This window comes from Pleurodeles waltl, chromosome 10 (genome assembly GCF_031143425.1).
Source record: "Pleurodeles waltl isolate 20211129_DDA chromosome 10, aPleWal1.hap1.20221129, whole genome shotgun sequence".
Taxonomy (NCBI): domain Eukaryota; kingdom Metazoa; phylum Chordata; class Amphibia; order Caudata; family Salamandridae; genus Pleurodeles; species Pleurodeles waltl.
The window spans coordinates 237,971,199-237,992,880 of NC_090449.1; the positions used below are offsets into that span (position 1 = coordinate 237,971,199).

The following is a 21,682-nucleotide window of genomic DNA, read 5'->3' on the forward strand; positions in this document are numbered from 1 at the left end:
CTATTCTAGTCCCATTAATTAAGAGTTGCTGTCTGTATTTTTGCATGTTAGGCGGCCAGACAGCTAGTGTGGCTAAATCCACCCCACCCTCAGAAACTAGAGTAGCTTCAGTGTGGACCCTGATTTGCTCTGGGCACACCGTTGATCCCACTTGGAGACTAGCCATACCAGTGTTACCTGGATGGGAGTTTGGAGTGGAACCTTTCTTGGGACAGGCCTCGTCTCCAGTTTGGTGTCCATGCTGTTTACAGCTATGACACCAGGCCTTTTTGGGATCAAAGTTTTTACCCTTGTACCCATTGTTTTGTGAAGAGGCTCTGGGCCCACCCTCCTGTGCAGGTTTTTGGGGGCCTGTAGAAGACTCTTTACTATTTTTAGTTTTGGTTGTCTCATCACCCTTCCCCTGGGGAGTCTTTGTGACCCCTTTCTTTTGGTCACCCCCTGTTGAAGTCTTGGACACCCTTGTCTTGACCCAATGGTCTGCCTTCTTTCCCAATTCTTGGGGAGAAATTGGTCCTAGGTCTACCAGATGCTGATGCAGTTTATCATTGAAACAATTACTTAACAGGTGTTCTTTCACAAATAAATTGTACAGCCCATCATAATTACTTACACCACTGCCTTGAATCCAACCATCTAGTGTTTTCACTGAGTAGTCTACAAAGTCAACCCAGGTCTGGCTCGAGGATTTTTGAGCCCCCCTGAATCTAATCCTATACTCCTCAGTGGAGAATCCAAAGCCCTCAATCAGGGTACCCTTCATGAGGTCATAAGATTCTGCATCTTGTCCAGAGAGTGTGAGGAGTCTATCCCTACACTTTCCTGTGAACATTTCCCAAAGGAGAGCACCCCAGTGAGATCTGTTCACTTTTCTGGTTACACAAGCCCTCTCAAAAGCTGTGAACCATTTGGTGATGTCATCACCATCTTCATATTTAGTTACAATCCCTTTGGGGATTTTCAACATGTCAGGAGAATCTCTGACCCTATTTATATTGCTGCCACCATTGATGGGTCCTAGGCCCATCTCTTGTCTTTCCCTTTCTATGGCTAGGAGCTGTCTCTCTAAAGCCAATCTTTTGGCCATCCTGGCTAACAGGAGGTCATCTTCACTGAGAGCATCCTCAGTGATTTCAGAAATGTGGGACCCTCCTGTGAGGGACTCACCATTTCTGACTAACACAGTTGGAGACAGGACTTGAGGGGTCCTGTTCTCCCAATTTAGGACTGGAGGAGGGACATTGGCCTCCAAGTCACTAATTTCTTCCTCTGTGATGTCATCATCAGAGGGGTTGGCTTTTTCAAACTCTGCCAACAGCTCCTGGAGCTGAATTTTGGTAGGTCTGGAGCCAATGGTTATTTTTTTGATATTACAGAGAGACCTTAGCTCCCTCATCTTAAGATGGAGGTAAGGTGTGGTGTCGAGTTCCACCACATTCATCTCTGTATCAGACATTATTTTGCTAAAAGTTGGAAGACTTTTTAAAGAATCTAAAACTGTTTCTAGAATCTAATTTCAAACTTTTAACAAACTTTTAAACTCTAAAAGACAATGCTAAACAGGGACTTAACACACAAGGCCCTAGCAGGACTTTTAAGAATTTAGAAAAATTTCAAATTGCAAAAATGAATTTCTAATGACAATTTTGGAATTTGTCGTATGATCAGGTATTGGCTGAGTAGTCCAGCAAATGCAAAGTCTTGTACCCCACCGCTGATCCACCAATGTAGGAAGTTGGCTCTGTATGTGCTATTTCAAAGTAAGGAATAGCATGCACAGAGTCCAAGGGTTCCCCTTAGAGGTAAAATAGTGGTAAAAATAGATAATACTAATGCTCTATTTTGTGGTAGTGTGGTCGAGCAGTAGGCTTATCCAAGGAGTAGTGTTAAGCATTTGTTGTACATACACATAGACAATAAATGAGGTACACACACTCAGAGACAAATCCAGCCAATAGGTTTTGTTATAGAAAAATATCTTTTCTTAGTTTATTTTAAGAACCACAGGTTCAAATTCTACATGTAATATTTCATTCGAAAGGTATTGCAGGTAAGTACTTTAGGAACTTTAAATCATAAAAATTGCATGTATACTTTTCAAGTTATTGACAAATAGCTGTTTTAAAAGTGGACACTGCAATTTTCACAGTTCCTAGGGGAGGTAAGTTTTTGTTAGGTTTACCAGGTAAGTAAGACACTTACAGGGTTCAGTTCTTGGTCCAAGGTAGCCCACCGTTGGGGGTTCAGAGCAACCCCAAAGTCACCACACCAGCAGCTCAGGGCCGGTCAGGTGCAGAGTTCAAAGTGGTGCCCAAAACACATAGGCTAGAATGGAGAGAAGGGGGTGCCCCGGTTCCGGTCTGCTTGCAGGTAAGTACCCACGTCTTCGGAGGGCAGACCAGGGGGGTTTTGTAGGGCACCGGGGGGGACACAAGCCCACACAGAAATTTCACCCTCAGCAGCGCGGGGGCGGCCGGGTGCAGTGTAGAAACAAGCGTCGGGTTTTCAATGTTAGTCTATGAGAGATCTCGGGATCTCTTCAGCGCTGCAGGCAGGCAAGGGGGGGGTTCCTCGGGGAAACCTCCACTTGGGCAAGGGAGAGGGACTCCTGGGGGTCACTTCTCCAGTGAAAGTCCGGTCCTTCAGGTCCGGGGGGCTGCGGGTGCAGGGTCTCTCCCAGGCGTCGGGACTTTGGATTCAAAGAGTCGCGGTCAGGGGAAGCCTCGGGATTCCCTCTGCAGGCGGCGCTGTGGGGGCTCAGGGGGGACAGGTTTTGGTACTCACAGTATCAGAGTAGTCCTGGGGTCCCTCCTGAGGTGTTGGATCTCCACCAGCCGAGTCGGGGTCGCCGGGTGCAGTGTTGCAAGTCTCACGCTTCTTGCGGGGAGCTTGCAGGGTTCTTTAAAGCTGCTGGAAACAAAGTTGCAGCTTTTCTTGGAGCAGGTCCGCTGTCCTCGGGAGTTTCTTGTCTTTTCGAAGCAGGGGCAGTCCTCAGAGGATGTCGAGGTCGCTGGTCCCTTTGGAAGGCGTCGCTGGAGCAGGATCTTTGGAAGGCAGGAGACAGGGCGGTGAGTTTCTGGAGCCAAGGCAGTTGTCGTCTTCTGGTCTTCCTCTGTAGGGGTTTTCAGCTAGGCAGTCCTTCTTCTTGTAGTTGCAGGAATCTAATTTTCTAGGGTTCAGGGTAGCCCTTAAATACTAAATTTAAGGGCGTGTTTAGGTCTGGGGGGTTAGTAGCCAATGGCTACTAGCCCTGAGGGTGGGTACACCCTCTTTGTGCCTCCTCCCAAGGGGAGGGGGTCACAATCCTAACCCTATTGGGGGAATCCTCCATCTGCAAGATGGAGGATTTCTAAAAGTTAGAGTCACTTCAGCTCAGGACACCTTAGGGGCTGTCCTGACTGGCCAGTGACTCCTCCTTGTTTTTCTCATTATTTTCTCCGGCCTTGCCGCCAAAAAGTGGGGCCTGGCCGGAGGGGGCGGGCAACTCCACTAGCTGGAGTGTCCTGCTGGGTTGGCACAAAGGAGGTGAGCCTTTGAGGCTCACCGCCAGGTGTGACAATTCCTGCCTGGGGGAGGTGTTAGCATCTCCACCCAGTGCAGGCTTTGTTACTGGCCTCAGAGTGACAAAGGCACTCTCCCCATGGGGCCAGCAACATGTCTCGGTTTGTGGCAGGCTGCTAAAACTAGTCAGCCTACACAGATAGTCGGTTAAGTTTCAGGGGGCACCTCTAAGGTGCCCTCTGTGGTGTATTTTACAATAAAATGTACACTGGCATCAGTGTGCATTTATTGTGCTGAGAAGTTTGATACCAAACTTCCCAGTTTTCAGTGTAGCCATTATGGTGCTGTGGAGTTCGTGTTTGACAGACTCCCAGACCATATACTCTTATGGCTACCCTGCACTTACAATGTCTAAGGTTTTGTTTAGACACTGTAGGGGTACCATGCTCATGCACTTGTACCCTCACCTAGGGTATAGTGCACCCTGCCTTAGGGCTGTAAGGCCTGCTAGAGGGGTGTCTTACCTATACTGCATAGGCAGTGAGAGGCTGGCATGGCACCCTGAGGGGAGTGCCATGTCGACTTACTCGTTTTGTCCTCACTAGCACACACAAGCTGGCAAGCAGAGTGTCTGTGCTGAGTGAGAGGTCTCCAGGGTGGCATAAGACATGCTGCAGCCCTTAGAGACCTTCCTTGGCATCAGGGCCCTTGGTACTAGAAGTACCAGTTACAAGGGACTTATCTGGATGCCAGGGTCTGCCAATTGTGGATACAAAAGTACAGGTTAGGGAAAGAACACTGGTGCTGGGGCCTGGTTAGCAGGCCTCAGCACACTTTCAATTGTAAACATAGCATCAGCAAAGGCAAAAAGTCAGGGGGCAACCATGCCAAGGAGGCATTTCCTTACAACATTATTGTGAAGTTTAACTATATATTACTACTGTATTTAATGTGTTCACTACAATTTAGTTAAATATGTTGTCCAGTGCTTAATTTGTGCAGGTGGATGCTGGGGAGGGAAGGGGGTGCTCTTACATTCATTTTTATGAACCAGATATTTCATCAGACTTTTGTATGCGCATGTGAGAAAGGTAAACATGCAGTTTCAGCACCAATAGGCCTCTATTCGAATAGTCTTTACCATTGGTTTTTCCATTGTTTTTTGCAAAAGGATGGTCAAATGGGGATTTAGCAGTTTACCTTCAAAGGTCCTTAAACATGCACAGAAGAAAGAGAATCGGAAATCAAAAGAAAAGCTGACGACTACGAAGGGTGAGAGGCATGCTGCATGGAATTTGCAGTTTGCAGTTTGAGCATTTGAATGTGGGGAAAAGGACAAGGTAAAGGTGGGTGGATTTTGGTTAGTTTCCCTCTAAACTACTGATGCAAATATTAAAGTGAAAAAGTAAGATCAGGTGATTTGAGGCTTCACCATGGGTTGAGTGTGTAAAATGGCTGACTTCATCTTGCATTAGGTTAGTATAACCACAGACATGCTCCCCATCATAAGGGCATTTGCAGATATAAAGCATTCCCTCTGTCAGCACAATCCACAATTTTCTTACCCAAATCTTCTAAGCCAGTAGGCGTGACTTTAATGCAGGAAGGCCAAAGTTTTTATTTCTTCCAGTCGATTGCACGCTGTCTTGATTGAGCGCTGTGAACGCTGTGAACGTTCGTGCCTGGTGACTTCTGGCAGGAGACAGGGCGTGATGAAAGGCACGAGGAGAGGCAGCTGCAAGAACCAGAGAAGTGCCTCAGGCGCCGCTGGTGTTGCGTGGTGTTGCCACGGGCATTGCTGCTGTGTTGCTTCCGGCCGCAGCATCACAAGGGGGGTTGCGAGGCGAGTGTCTTGACCCCACTAATAACTAAATAAGGGCAGCCAGCGAAGCCGGAGGAGCTGGAGAATTGACGCGGATGCCGTGGGTGTTGCTGCCGCTGCATCAGAAGGGTGCGGTGTAGCGGTCTCCCACTTGGAGAAAATCAGGGGAAGTGATGCCCCACAGCTGTGGTTGGTGCTGAAGACGCTGTAGCAATAAGGAGACTGAGAGGTCCTCCGGCCCCCGACAGTCCCCAGCTTGTGGTGCGTCGAGGAAACTGAGATAGTGAGGATAATCCCACAATAGGAGCATCTGCACTCAGTACTCAACCAAAACAGTGGAACCATTTACTTAAGATAAAAATCACAATTATCAGTGGTGGTTGAGAGGGAATCCCTATGCAAGGTGTGGTGGCTGTAGGCGAATCCTTGGAAGAGGGACCTACCATTTGCCAGTACCCAGGACAAGGCAATCAGTGGGAAAATGCCAGGTTAGAAGCCAAGAATATATTGGGAAAGCAATAAAAAATTTGCAGGTACTGTAAATCGCCCAAACTCACAAAACCAGCTTGCTGGAAACAATAAGCCGATAACAGCACGGAACACCACCCTAGGCCAGACAATAATACAAAAAGCCCAGTATTAATAAGAATGCCAGGATGTCAGATATTGAATCACAATGTGGCTTCGGAAGATAATAAATTACTCTTAACCTCTTGCTACGATTCCAACCGGGCTTTTGATATTTTAAACAGAGGAACAACACTAAAGCTTATTAACGCAATTCAGTCTCTGGCTCATATCTCCACCACAGAACTGATAACTCTGGAATTTACTTCTCATCCAAAGAACAGAGATAAAGAGGCAACATTAACATCCTGGGCCTTGTCTGCCATTGTTGATGAAATTCTGGCACATCATGACAACTTTAGTGCATGGGGCATTGCTCTACAAAAATTAGAAGCTTCCATACCCCAATCCTTTGGTCCCCGAAAAAAAGAATTTAAAAGGAGCAGTTGGAGTTGAAATCTCCCCAAGTAGACGGGAACATTAAACAATGGTAAAGCACCAAAGTCTACTCAAATCTCCGGATGCACTGGGATGAATGTTTCTGCAAAACAACTTCATCCGAAAGGTGGCCTCACAATGTTCTGTTCAACTAAAATCAACTGGGTTATCAAACTGATTGGTCTTGGTAACGATTGGCTGCTGACAATAAAGTTGGAATCTCAGGAGTCATCAGGTTCTGACAGAACATTGCTGATGATTAATGTATATATTAACCCGAATAAAGACCAAAATAGGGAAAATAAGGAAATATTGTTAAGTATCATAAAAATGCTGCAGAGGCAGTATAAGGATGCTACTTTTATTGTGTCTGGTGACTTCAACGTAGATTTGAGTAAAGGCAGTACAAAACATTACCATGGAATCCATCTGAATAAAAGGTTTGAAAATCTCAGCTTGTGTCGCTTGACGCCCTTTCCACAGGACATTCCCTCTGACCCAGTAACTTTCTCAAGTGGTACAAAAAAATCTACAATAGACTTTAAGTTAATAAGTGAAACTGCACTGCCATCAGTCTCTGCATATAATATTCAAGTATGCCCAGAGGGCAACCACTTCCCACAACTTATTAAGATACGGCATGAATAGAAACAGCTACCATCTGCAAACGTCATTATCTCTGCCCCGTGACTTATGATACAATAAAATTATAATGGCAGGGGCTGGGTATCGAGGAAGTGATGGAAGAAGTGTATCACTGTGCAGGGTCTATTGAAGAGCTTGAAGAAAAATTAAGAATGCAGGAACAAGGAAAACTGAAACCAGGAGAACGGGTGAAGGCATGGAAGCATTTAAGTGATGCACTATTGAATAAATTCCATATTAAAAAACATCTTCCCATAATGGCAATTGAGGCAAATAATAAAGTTAAGGGTGGTTCTGAAGAGCACCCATGGTACAACAGAACACTTGGCAAATTAAAAAACCAAAGGCCAGATATAGGAAAATCATTGAATTGCGACTCGCAAATTGCGAGTCTGAGCGACTCGCAATTCAGGATGCAGGATGGGGTCCCTGACACTATCTGCGACTCGTAAGGGGGTTGCAAAGGCCCACCATATCATGTCTGTGACTGCTTTTAAATAAAGCAGTTTTTTTTTTGTAATGCAGGAAAACGAGATGCATTACAAAATGAAAAAATTAAACGTGTCAGTTTCATTTTTTCAGAGCAGGCAGTGGTCCACAGGACCACTGCCTGCTCTGAAAAAATGTTTTCCAGGCCATTCACAAAGCGGAAGGGGTCCCATGGGGACCCCTTCCCTTTTGCGAATGGGTTACCACCAGTGTGACACTGGTGGTAACTGCGATTGCTTTGCGACCGAGTTCGCGGTCACAAAGCAATCCTGCATCGCGCTGCGACTCGCAAATAGGAACGGGGACATCCCTTCCTATTTGCAACTCGCAGTCCTGTTTTGCGAGTCGGTAACCAGGTTACCGACTCGCAAAACGGGAATAGGGCATCGCAATGTGGGTTTTGCACGCTGCAAACAGCGAAAATCGCTGTTTCGGACACGTAAAACCATTGTAACATCTGGTTCCAAGTCTCTAGTGAAACAAAAAAAGTGGTAAAGGATATTCGATGGGGAAAGAACCCCGACAGAACAAGGCTTCTTGAACTGAGAGTTAAATACAAGAAAAACTGCTGGATGGAAAAACAGAAATACTATGAAGATCTGAGAACTAAGCTTCTTATATCTAATAAACTGAAGAATAATAAAAAGTTCTGGCAATTGGTGAATGGGCTAAGCCAGGGTCATAATCGACATTCAAATGCAGGTGTAGACGCTGCAACGTGGGAAGCTTATGTACTAACATTGTATTCATTCCCAGACCATCATGGGAAGGAGGAGGTCTCTCTGGCTGTAAGTCACCACAATCCAAACATGACCAACTTTGGCTTTAGAGTGAAGCTGAAAACAGATTGCTCTCTGTCTGATATTGAACAAGAATACACTCTAATGAATACAAACAGCTGTCAGGCCTCATTAAGAATTTAAAACTGGAAGTGGCCGCTGGTCGGAGTGGAATCCCAACTGCCCTCTTTAGAGGAAATACTACATACTGGGCTTACTATTTGGCACTGATCTTTAATGATCTTCAGGGTACAAAGCGGTTTCTAGACACATGGAAAGGCAGCATCTTCCATCTGATTTATAAGACAGGTAAAACTGCTTCCCCCTCAAACTACAGGCTAATAGCCTTGATCAACCTTGAAGCAAAGCTGTACGCAGCCTGTCTGTTGCAACAACTAACGGTATGGGTACACAAAAGACAACTATTACCACAAAGTCAGACATGCTTCAGAGCTGGCATGGGAGCCTGAACCAATCTGGCATCATTGGCTCTGCTAGGTACTAAAGCCAGACTCAAGAATAGTCATTTATTTGTGTGCTTCATAGACCTGAAGTCCGCCTTTTGACCATTGATAACGGAAAAAATTTAAAGGTTGGGGCCTTCCCAGTAGTCTAAGGAATGCAATGATGGACTTATATTCAGGGACTTGGGCGAAGTAAAATTGGAGAGGGTGGCCAAGTCACTAACAGAATTCAAACTGCAAATGGTCCAAAGCAAGGATGTGTACTAGCCCCTATGCTGTTTAATTTATGCCTTGCAGACTTGGCCGACGCACTCACACCCGTAAATAGTCACCTGCCGGTTTTGGCCCGGGAAGGAATAGCATGGCTACAGTATGCAGATGATATAGTTCTACTCACTCAAACACCAGTCGGACTACAGCACAGCACTGACGCACTTACTATTGATATTAGTAAGCAAGGTCTAAAATTGAATTTGAATAAAACTAAGGTAGTCAGTTTGGTTGATTCGAAGTTCAAATAATTTTCATGGTACATCAATGGAACTCAGGTGGAGGTTGTCCCTACTTACAAATACTTGGGTTTCACTGTGGATCATCACTTGAACTTTAAACCTCAGCTTGCTGCTGCTCAAGCAAAAGCCCAATCCTTGACCTATGGATTAGAGATATTAAAACGGAAATTGAGTTGCCAATCCTATAAACATTTGCTTTCTGTTATGTCTGCACGACTAATGCCCACAGTTACTTATGGGGCTGAAATATTGATGGGTAAGGAAGCAGCTTTCTATAACCATGTTCAAACGAGGGCTTACAAATCAGTGTTCCAGATCCTACATTCCGTTTCCCCAGCTCAAGTATGTTTAGAATTTGGTCTGAAAAACTACGACCATCAGAATAAATGTGCTTATATTAAATTCTGTTGGAGAATGCGAGCAGCAGAGACTGGTACCATTAATAACCTATGCTGGATTGAAATTGAGGATCAACAGCATCGTAACGATAAAGGCTCATGCGGTCATCCCTTAAATAACTCTATTAAGGATTTAGGCTTGCAAGAAGCATGGGACATGAGCCCGGGTAAAGTGGAGTTTTACCGGAAGGCAAATGCAGCCACTCGGTTACTGTCCTTAACTACTGACAAAAACACGCTCTCTAGAAGACAACATGCCCAGACCATATTAAAATCATATACATTTTTACGGGCTCAGGACTATCTAGCAGTACCCTTCACTCAGACATTGAAACATCAATTTATGCTTTTGCGTTTTGGTATGATGGAAACCAAAGACATGGTCCCTTTATGGAGACAGTAAGCACACTCACATTCTTGTCGATTTTGTGGGTACAAACAAGAGACACTTATCCATATTGTTTGTGTCAGAATATAGTAGAATGTACTTGAAAAACATGCTGAGGTCACTGAACATACGCTCATGTAGACCGGCTTTTATTAGTTGGCTAAGTGGTATTTCAATCCCGTTTTCTTGTCGGGGGACTAAATTCATGGTTCAGGCCCATAAAGAAATGGAGAAAACAGCTGAGTACGTAGTACTTAGATTACAATTTAATGGCATAGTTGCTGTAAAGATACATTGGTCCATGCTGAGGAGTACTTAAATGGTAATCCTTAGCCTTCTAGACTTGAAGGGCTAGCGTGCACATTGGGCGGAGACTTAGGGCATTTAGATTTCCTAATAAGTTTAAATTATGTTTTATTTGTCCTTTTGAACTTGATTGTGTTTTTACTTTTGTAACTAGGATGCCCTGACACTTTTTCACAGATGCAATCGAGTGCTTGAACTTAGGACCTCTAATGCACGATCAGTCCTTCTAAGAAAAGGTGAAATCAATTGAGTAGGTAGTATTTAGCCAACAACTGAATGATACAGTTGCCGTGAAGCTCTATGGGTCCATTTGAGTTAATGAGTACTCAAATGGTAAACCTTAGTATATTGGTTGTATGGAGAAAACAAGGCTAATCTTTTGTATTGAAGGGTTTATTGTCACTTTATTTCGGCCTGTAAGCATTCTAAGCAAATATTTTAAGGAATGTCCTAGTATTATGACAAATCAAACCTTTTTATGTGTATTTAAATTTTAACTTACGAGCACGTTTGAGTGATTATAAGGCACAAATATGTGATTACAGTTGGTTTTAATAAACTTTGCTATTAAACTTATTTACTTAGTTCCTTACTTTACCCAACTCTTCAATGATACAAATGAGGTGTGAAGTGAAAAAGTTAAAATAAAAAGTTCATTAAAAAAACATTAAACTGACCAGGAGAGAGTAGAGTTAAAATTTGGTAACAAGGCCTCAATTTGATTAATTCAATCTCTATATTTCTAATAGAATTTGTCAGAAAAATTGCTAAACCCCCCCATTTGCTGTACCTACATTAGCTGCGGTAGCACTCATACAATACGATTTAAAACCATTAATGGCTAGATTATCCACCACCCAAGTTTCCTGGGGGCAAATCACATCATAATTCCAAATGAGTCAACCAGTCCTCATTTTGCAATTTGTTATGAAGTCCCGCAACATTCCAGGACAAAGGACATACCTTGTCCAGGGCTACTGGACATTAACGTGTTACAATTTTCTAAAGTAAACCATTAATACCTATTTTGTTGATCCAGGCTAATCCTATGGAGCCCACCAAACTCTCCTTGATGGAGTCAACCATTCATCTCTAAATCAGACAAGACAGAAAAATGGTTTTCCAATGGGAATAAGGGAGCTAATTGCCTGCTGGCTTGAGTGAAGTTTGGACTCTTCACTCCCACAAAGCTGATGAGTGAATGGATATAAATGCCTATAAAAAAGCCCAAGTGGTAAGATCATCAAAGGATCAGATTTTATCATGCCTGAATGTACTTGAATAAAATATCCCATGCAGTCAGAGCCCTTCAAACATTTACAATTAAGATATCTTTCCGATAACCTTTCTCAAGAGGGCCAATACCAATACTCATCTTACAAATAAAATCTCATGGGCCAAATCCCAATGAGAGTTTACCAAACAGTTTAAACAAAACAGCACCTTATTCCTTAAAGATGCTGTTGTTTCCAAAGGTCCTGAAGGTAACTGTGGTACATTAGCTAATATTATTATATAGGGGCATGAGGCCATGGAAGATCAACAGGCAGAGGGCTTGAGTTGGTAACATTGCTTTGCCTCCTTGATCTCCCATTTAAATTGGATGCTAAAGAGCTATCCCTTTGAGAGGGAGATTGGGAGGGAGGTGCTGTTCCCACTGATCTAATGGGCTCAATTGTGTTACTAAGTAGCTCTTCAGGACCTCTGAAACTTGCCACACCAGAAAGCTGCACTTCTCGCAATAAGTGTTAGGAAACAGTGGCTGCTGGGGGACATAAACCCGAAGGTGCTGGATGCAATGTACCTGATCCAGAAACAACTGTTGGAGATTTAGCCCCCTGTCTGTGATTTGTAACACATTTGCCAGAGTTTGATAGTTGAATTAACTGCATTAACTTATCTTCAATACTAGTTAGATGCTCACAACCCGGGTGAAGTTTAATATCTAAAACAACACTTAAACAAGACTTAAAAAGGTTCCAAAAATCGGCAGGGAGAGATGGGAGTTGTGCAAGGTGTTGCAGCCCATTCGAATCCTGCAGCTGCTTCCCTTTTTTTAAATCCAACTTGGGCACTCCTTTCCAACGCTTAGATAATCTTTCTGTTCTTTCCTCCAAGAGGCTTAATTCAGGGGTTGGGGAGTGGGGGTTATATTATCACCATCCTCTTGTTGCACGGAAACAGAAACCCCCAAGATCTCCATTCCTCCCAGTCCCTTGAACCTCATTTGCAATTTCAGGAACCAAGATCTGAGAAATAGGGGTTGCTGTGCCTTCAAGTTCTTTTGCCTCTGGCAAATTCGCCGCTGTCAATGAAGGAGATACCAAAAGAGTTTCAGCAGTTAATGAAAGTCGCAGTTCAGCAACTTTAATCTCAGTTGAGACCACATCAATAGCTCTAACCAAAAAGTTATCAATTGTAGAGCATGGTTGTTTATTTTGTGGCGCTGTATTCCCCAGTTGAGGTGCCTTTTGTTGCCCCATAGTCCCTAGAAAGAAAACCTCACCGTCAAGAGACCACCGCCGAACGGAAATTGTCCCAAAAGGATCAAAGTCCGGAAACCAAGAGAGGGGACTCAGCCCGGCCTCTAACAGGCTATGATGGTCTAAAACAGGACTGTCTTGGCCCGGTCTTTGCCCGGATGCACGCCTGGGTGTGTCCCACGCTGCGGGAGAGCAAGTGTGGTTATCTGAGGCTGCAAGGGCCCACCCAAATAGTGCAGAATGCTGGGGGTTGAAGTCCCATCACAGCTGCTATGCGGGAAAGTCTCCTTCCGGGTCTGGTGCCGGGTGTAGTGCCTCGTTACGTTCAAGTCACTAAATCAAAACTGAGACAGATAACGAAGGCAATTTGTCATGAGCAATGGCTGACGCAAAGCCCACTCCTAGCACATATCATGCATTGAAACAATAGGGCATGCCAACAGACAACTACAGCTGTAGTAGCCAAGTCCTCCAAAGAGAGAAAGAAGGGTGAAGAAATAGATAGGAAAAACGAGTAAAAGGAGGGATGAAAAAGAACCCGCAGACATGAGAAAGAGACAGTAGATGTAGAGGGTGGAAGAAAGAGGTATGAGGTTGAAAATGGACTCTGCGTCATTGGTATTTCGCACCTCAGCATTGCTGGTGATGAAGCTGAGATGAAGGTTTTACATTTATTTGCGCTTAAACGTAGTGTAGCAATAATCAAGTGTGACTTTAACCGTACTAATAAAGATTGTACGGGGACAAATGCGCCCTCAGAGTAGTTTGCCAACATTTATAAGCGTGCTTTATATAACGTGATGTATTAGAATTTTGCTAATTTGACATAATCGTAAACGTGTGCCATGATTTGCTTGTTAGAAATTTTTAGCTTAGCATGACTTTAATGGAGGCTTTGGCCTAGCTGCCGCGTCTCACGATTTAGATGCTCGTATTTTTCCACTGTGCTAATAAACGTGTATTTTTGCTTGAAGCTGTACTTTTCCAGTGAGACCGTTCACATGCTTATCTTAAGGTTTCGTGCCAGCCTGGCATTTTTCTCTTTGCTCCAAGGTCAATCTGCAGGTGCGGACAATGGAAGCTCTGAAAGTGAGTTAATTGGTATAAAATGTTGCAACTTGCGTACCCGTCTCCAAGGATAATGTATGCTTAAGTAAAAGCTTGAGAACTGTTGTTTTTGATTGGATAATTTGAAGCTAACCTATGAACCCTCCAATGGAAGACCCTACTGGATTTGAACTGTTGTCTATAAAACCCAGGTGCACAAGAAGAAAGCAGCTATTACTGGCCATTACCTATCAGACATTATTGCCTATCTCCTACGATGCCAATTGATGTTCGACGCCATTTTGAGAGACTTTGATGCTTTCTCTAATCGAGAGAAAGAGACTTTAAGTAATTCTCGCCCTAGAGACTTTAACTTTGATCTGTCCCTTTGCATGAAGTAATAGTTTTATTTTGCCGCTGAGAGGCAATTGCCCTGTCCACCCTGCCCCCTTTGCCCCGTCCCATGCTGATCGGAACCGGTACCCATGCTGATCGAAATCAGTACCTGTGAGACGAAGACTTCCTTGAATGCTGATTGAATTTGGTAAATATGAAAGAAATTGTACAATTGCATTGTGTTTCTTTTTAGGTAACCAACTGCTGATTTTTGATAAGAGCCCTAGTTAGGAGTTTTCCAAATTAATGTTGCTAAATTGTGTTTGCATGAAGTCCCACATGCCGATGCTAATTTGAGGTTAGATGAGGATTCCTTTTGTTGCACGATGCAATTTGAGACCTTGTTATGCTGACTAAATGTATGCAATTAGTTCATTACAGATTATAGTATTAGTGATTTGCATTGCTATTATCGAATGCCTTGTTATTCAAATGCTGCATAGATTGCATCTGTTTCGCCGTTATGGACAGCTATTAATGTTCATTTACGTATATCATTTGGTGTTGAGGCACGTCTATATTGTGCTAGCTTTGTTAATATAGGGAAATAAATTCACTAACTTTGAATAAACTGGTGTGGTTATTCCTGACTGAAAGGTCAGGGTTCGCCGAAATGTATTCTGGATTAATTGTTAAGTGTTATGTTGATCAGGGTATTGCTTATGTCAGTTATTGATTATTGATTGTTGATTTTGATTGTTTATTCCCAAGTACGGAGAGTTTCACTAGGCCAAAAGATTCATCGACCTAAGAGCGTTCAGATGCAGGTAATTTATTAGGTCGCAACGCTCTATCACTGGCCTGAGGCTCTTAAGAAAAAAAAACACTTTTTACCTGCACGTTCCATGGGCCCAACCGACAAAGTATAGTTTTGGCTGTCACCATCATCGCTATTTAAGCGAACCCCAGAACAATACTAAACAAAACAAAAAAAAAAAGATCAGTATGCAAATGTATTATTGCCATTTTCCAACATGGTGTAATTTATTATTGATACAAATATACTTACAGGCATACAGGGTGCTTTCCTTGTATCACATAGGTACGTTTCACAGTGTAGGTAAACAAGATTGTAATCACCCACAAACTTAAACATCTGAACTGAAAATCGACCTTGTGTTGAACCGCCGTTCTCTGGCACAGATATCGTCAGATCCTGCTTGTTTGGACAACTGTAAAAACAGTATAACATGCAGAGGTGTTTCAAGGAATAATAGTATTAAGGAATATTGACATGAAAAGTAACAGAACACCCTTTTATCTCTTGTGATAACAAATAACCAGGAATTCTGAGGACAACAGGACAAAAGTACCATCACCATTCCTGCCAGGCCAACTCTTGACTGGCCTGCCCCTTTAACCTGTACTGGTTCAAATGACAACTCATATAACCAGAGGTCGAAGTGCAATGAAAAACAATGTGAAAAGTATGGGAACTGTGATGCTGGATGCAATGGAGGCAAGTCAATGACTGTGAGGGCGAGGTCAAATGTGTGGTTAAAAAATCAAAATATTCTCCTTCAGGTAGCTACATATATAATAACTAACGGATTAAATGAAAACAAAATATAAACTTTAACTTAATCAATGGTAAGTCTACTATTGTATATTATAAAACCTATATTAGTTCGTGTACTGAGAGCTCTGTGTGTAACCAGAAAGCCACAAAGAACAATCTTGGCTGGTGCCATGGAGAATTGTGGCATGTGTATTGTTTGTGTTACGAGCGCTTAGCCAGTGACAGAAAGCACCGAGAACGTGTGTCATTTTGTTTAACTTGCATTACACGCAGTAAAAGACAGACTGCTACCAAATGTGCAAAATGGTTTCAGATGAAATGGTGCTTCGAAAATATTGTTTTCAGTAACTATCCAGACTGTATGTAATTATTTATGTTTACTTAACGGCCATGAAAAGCACACACCGCACAGTTCAGCTGGTAATTCCCTTGCACTACCAGTCTAAAAGAATGAACCTTTTTTATTACAAAGATTCATGTGATTTGTTTAATTAAACCAGTATGGGCTTCCGAGCCATCTTTACATTTGCAGATTTAGCAGTTGTGCACATTATCATTTCTGTCAGGCGAGGAAGCGCCCTGGCAAGAAGGCCTGTTCATTGTTAAGCTGCCTGCCCCTCCCTTGGTCTCACAGCACAAGAGACTGCCTGAATGAACTTAAACTGAAGCATTTGCACAATTGGAGTTTACCATCTTGGGACAGTTGGCTTTTCATAAAAAGTAGGGGAATGTTTTTTTATAAAATAAAAAAGTAGGGGCACATTGTGCCCCTCTAATCCCGCCCGCTGACCACTGATAATAACACTTGTGTTAGAATCTTATATTTTTTGCAATTTTTATAGTAAACCTGTTTTTAAGGTTCTACATTATAATGTTACAACCCACAATCAAATATGATGTACAAGTTAAATCTGGAGTTTACAAAATATTGTGTAACAAGGACATGCTACAGTCATCCTTGTTGCCAGCTGCTAACAAAATTTTCAACATCAACCCTCTATCTTCCCATGCCATTCCATGTGTTATATATTTCACTCACTCTATGCTATACTGCTGAACACATTGCAAACAAGCATTGGCAAAGCCAATAGTTTTCGCCTTTGTTTTTTCTTTCCATATAACTGGATTCGAAAATATTAGAAAAATGTTATAATAATGTTTGTTTTAAATTTCATAAACCGTTAATGGTTTATCAAGTTTAAAACAAACATTATTATAACATTTTTCTAATATGTGTAATCCAGTAAAATAGAAATACGAAACAAATGTGATACCTATTGGCATGACTGCATGCAATGAAGAAGAAAGAAGAAAGAAGATGGCAGTGAAGAAAGAAGACAGCATGCAGTAAACAAGAAAGAAGACGGCACTGCAGAAAGAAGACAGAAGACAGTGTGCATTAAAAAAGAAAAAAGACAGCAGCGAAGAAAGAAGACCACATGCGGTGAAGAAGAAAGAAGATAGCAGCGAAGAAAGAAGACGGCATGCAGTGAAGAAGAAAGAAGACGGTAGCGAAGAAAGAAGAGGGAGAAGACGGCATGCGGCGAAGAAGAAAGAAGATGGCAGCAAAGAAAAAAGGCAGAGAACATGGCAGTGCCGAAAGAAGACATCAGGAAAGAAAGAAGATGGCTTACAGAAAGAAAAAAGAAGTACCTTCAGCGTCATAGCCAAAGGTAGGACACTGGCCGGTGTCCAATGGGAAGTGAATGGAAGGAGTACTTGGTCAAGAGGCACCTCGACGGCAAGAACAGTGAAGAAGACAACAGGAAGTGAAGCAGGACAATGTGCAAATGGGGTGCTGGCCAATCAGAAGCACGTAAATCAGACTGATGTTGGCAGAGAACGGGTGCAGGGGCCCCTCTGGTCTGCTTTGCAGACAGTGAACATTGCAAGGCTGCTGGTGCAACCTGCTCACTACAGTATTTCCACCGGCTCAATTATAAGGTGCATTGATTTATTTTGCTCAAATCAGCAAATCATTTACCACATCTCTAGGCTACTGAGTCACTTGCCTGTAACTCACTCTCTTGAACGTCCATTGCTCTGGTCCTTGGAACATGTACTCCTTGTTAGGTTTCTCCTGCACAGCGCTAGCTCTTTGCTTGTGAAATCTATTGTTTTTAATATAAATCTTAAAAGGGGCTTGCATCCTGCCCTTACTTTGCACTGGTTTCTGTGCTTTCCACTTACTTTTCCTCCATTTCTATTGGCTGCAGCATACTACTTCCTGTTGTTTGGCGTGTGTTTCTCTTATCAGTGTCCGGAGACCGAAGTACTTCTTTCAACACACTATTGTCGACCTATTTTATTATCTGTGATCAAGTGTGTATTTGTTTACCATCCCCTCCCACTTTTACATTATCAATCTAACTCAACCAGAGGTATCAGAGCGCTTCACATGAGCACCGCTTTTAAAAGGGGCTGTTGAACCTCCCTCCGAGACCATACCATGTTCCCCAGCATCAAGGTCTGCGCACTAGCCCTTATGCTACATTCTCTGCTGGCGAGTCCAGAATATCAGCATATAAAATGGCTGGTGCTCCTTTGGAACACACAATTAAAATGCATTCCCATTATGCATTCCAAAGCAATGCTGGGGAGTTTTTTGTTTTTGTTTTGCATCACCAGTTCGCTACTTGATGTGTTGTATGCATATGCCTTAATTATTATCAAAAGCAAAAAGAACAGATGATGGATGGAATACTGAACAATGCAAAAATTCACCCAGGGAGGTCCAGATTTAGCTAGCCTTACTGATGAGAGGTGATACCCCAAAACTGGTCCCAGGATGTTTCTTTCTGGTCCAAGAAGGACTTGGCCTGGCGGTTCCGGCTGGATTGTTCCCATAGGGAACAGGGACTGTTCTGTTTGCATTTGTTGCCCTAAGTGGGAAGGGTATGCCCGGACATGGGCCCCATGCTCTCTATTCCACCAGGTTCTAGCTAGCCTGGCTGATGAGGGGTGATACCCCAAAACCAGTCAGAGGATGCTGGTTTCTGGTCCAGGGAATACCTGGACTGTTTGCATATGGCTTGGTTCAAACTAGAATGGCATGGCAAGCAAAAAACTGATGAATTAAACCCAGATCTGTGACTGGGGTGAATGTTTGATTAGTTTCACATTCTGTCGATCATCTGTTCTTTTTGCATTAACTATCATCAAAGCATGGCTTTGAAATCAATCTCGTTTGTGCAAATTCAAATGTGCACTCAGCCTCGTAACGCCGGCTGCAGCCAAGCACTGGCACCGTTCACATGAGGTATGACCACATGATATGGTTGGTCCCCTACAGCTTGTTGATGGACCTTCTTTTAGTACGTCTTCATTTGGTAGTGAAGTTTTGGGACAGGTCTTTAATTTCCAGTTTACTGCATTGCACCTTGCTGTTTTCAGTTACATTCATTTGAATGCACTAGTTGATCGCACGAAAAAAAAACCTTAAGTTAAGTCACCGGCGTTCCTTAGTGAAAGCGGATAGGGAAAGATCGTGTTAAAACGTCAGAGTGTAAAGCCATGTCTTGGTCTTAATTTGTGGTACGGTGCGTATCGCACCCAACTGGATGCTGAGGCCAATATTTATACTATTTGACGCAAACCAGTGCCGGCGCTGGTTTGCATCAAAAAATTTACCACCGGCTAACGCCATTCCAATGCGCCAGGCAGGCACCTTATTTATAGATTGACATTAGCCAGCGCAGTGGACTTGAAATCAATCTCGTTTGGGCAAATTCAAATGTGCACTCAGCCTCGTAACGCCGGCTGCAGCCAAGCACCAGCATAGTTCACATGAGGTATGACCACATGATATGTTTGGTCCCTTACAGCTTGTTGATGGACCTTCTTTTAGTACGTCTTCATTTGTTAGTGAAGTTTTGGGACAGGTCTTTAATTTCCAGTTTACTGCATTGCACCTTGCTGTTTTCAGTTACATTGATTTGAATGCACTAGTTGATCGAATGAAAAAAAAAACTTAAGTTAAGTCACCGGCGTTCCTTAGTGGGAGCGGATAGGGAAAGATTGTGTTAAAACTTCAGAGTGTAAAGCCATGTCGTAGTCCTAATTTGTGCTACCGTGCGGATCGCACCCAACTGGATGCTGAGGCCCATATGTATACTATTTGACACAAACCAGCGCCGGCGCTGGTTTGCGTCAACAAATTTACCCCGGCTAACGCCATTCCAATGCACCAGGCAGGCACCTTATTTATAGATTGACGTTAGCCGGCGCTGTGGACTGGTCAGAGTAAAAAAAAATGACTCTAACCAGGCAGCGCCGGTGTAGGGAAAAATGGGGGTTGTGCATCAAAAAATGGTGCAAGTCAGGTTAGAGTAAAAAATCATGGCTCTAACCGGACTTGCGCCATTTTTTGACGCACAACCCCCATTGAAATGACTCCTGTCTTAGGAAAGACAGAAGTCATGCCTCCCTGTTGAATGGCACTGCCCAGGGGACTTCTGTCCCCTGGGCATGGCCATTGGTCACATTGGCATTTAGGGGGGCCCAAGTTAGGCCCCCCTATGCCACTGAAAAAAAGATTTAAAAATACTTAACTCAACTTACCTGTACTTACCTGGGATGGGTCCCCCCATCCATGGGTGTCCTCCAGGGGTGGGGGTGGCAGGGGTTGTCCCTGGGGGCAGGGAAGGGCACCTGTGGACTGCTTCCATGGTCAGAGACCATGGACATGAGCCCACGGGTCCCTTAACGCCTGCCCTGACCCAGGAGTTAAAAAACGGCGCACATCAGGCTGGGTGCCATTTTTTAAGGCCCACCCCCTCCTGTGCGTCAAAATGACGCAGGAGTATAAATAAGGCGCACAGGCCTTAAAGTCATTTTTTGGACAGGAACGCCTACCTTGCATGTCATTCACGCAAGGCGGTTTCCCGCATCCAGAAAATGACGCGCACAGAGGAATTTTTACGTTCACGGGGTCGGGCATCATAGTATAAATATGGTGCAAGGTTTGCGCAGAATGTGAGTCAAAATTATTGACGCACATTCAGCGCAAACAGAGTATAAATATGCCCCTGAATGTTTTTAGACCAGTTCTTGTTCTAACCACTGTTACTTTTGGCATGTAGTTTAGCCATGGCTTTAGCAGATAAATATTACATGTAGTACATTAAATGTGTTGCACCGGCGACCTTTAATTTTACAACATTGAAAACCAAAGGGCTGGCCTGTAAATTGAAAGGTTGCTGGACCATATCAAAAGTGTTTAACTTATAAACCGGATCACGAAACGGACACTTTTGTGATTGGTAAAATTAAGACTGCGGGTGCAATGTGCTTCACTTGAAGACGAGCCACTGGAATTATGCGAGTTTGTGGGTGCAACATTTTCTGCATAGTTATGGATCTGCCAGATAATCCATGGTGTGCTCTCATAATCTATAGACTTCACCAATATTGTGCTTCTGGCTACACTGCACAGGTTACTGAACACACAAGAGCGTGCAATGGAAGGTCCTTCGTAAAGATTAACCGGTCATCCTTCTCTTAGTTCTATGTCTGGATGTCAGAGAGGCACTAATAATGTGATATATTTGACCAGGTGGTGTTCACGTGTGAAAAGTGTGAATGAGGTAATGCTAACATTAAACGTGGTGCAACATTTAGTGAACCCTGCAGACATATTTCAATTGGCCCTGCTTACAGGTTGACATAACTAGGTATGTTTTAAGAGAGTACTACTTACTGTTCATTATCTATAGAGATGCAACAGTTTCACAGTGGATCCACAAATGAGTGCTATCGACACTTACATATTCTTTACACCGGCAAAACTCATAATTTCCGTGTGCAATCTTTGCTGGGAATGGTTTTAGCAGGATAGGTTACAGCTGGCAGTGCTAGACACTTCATTCCTGCTATCCCTGCCTTTTGTGGTGTCACGACTGACGGGGATGATTGGCAGTGCTTAATTTG

At 43.4% G+C, this 21,682-nt stretch overlaps 1 protein-coding gene across 1 annotated transcript in view; it reads right to left on the reverse strand.

The window, feature by feature from the left end:
• Positions 1 to 21,682, reverse strand: part of UMOD (uromodulin) — a 188,132-nt gene that overhangs the window by 23,822 nt on the left and 142,628 nt on the right. Inside the window, exons 15-16 of the mRNA XM_069210268.1 lie at positions 15,245 to 15,407; positions 15,070 to 15,151 (exon numbers count right to left, since the gene is read on the reverse strand). Of these exons, the coding sequence (XP_069066369.1) occupies positions 15,070 to 15,151; positions 15,245 to 15,407 (245 nt within the window). The remainder of the gene's footprint in view (positions 1 to 15,069; positions 15,152 to 15,244; positions 15,408 to 21,682) is intronic.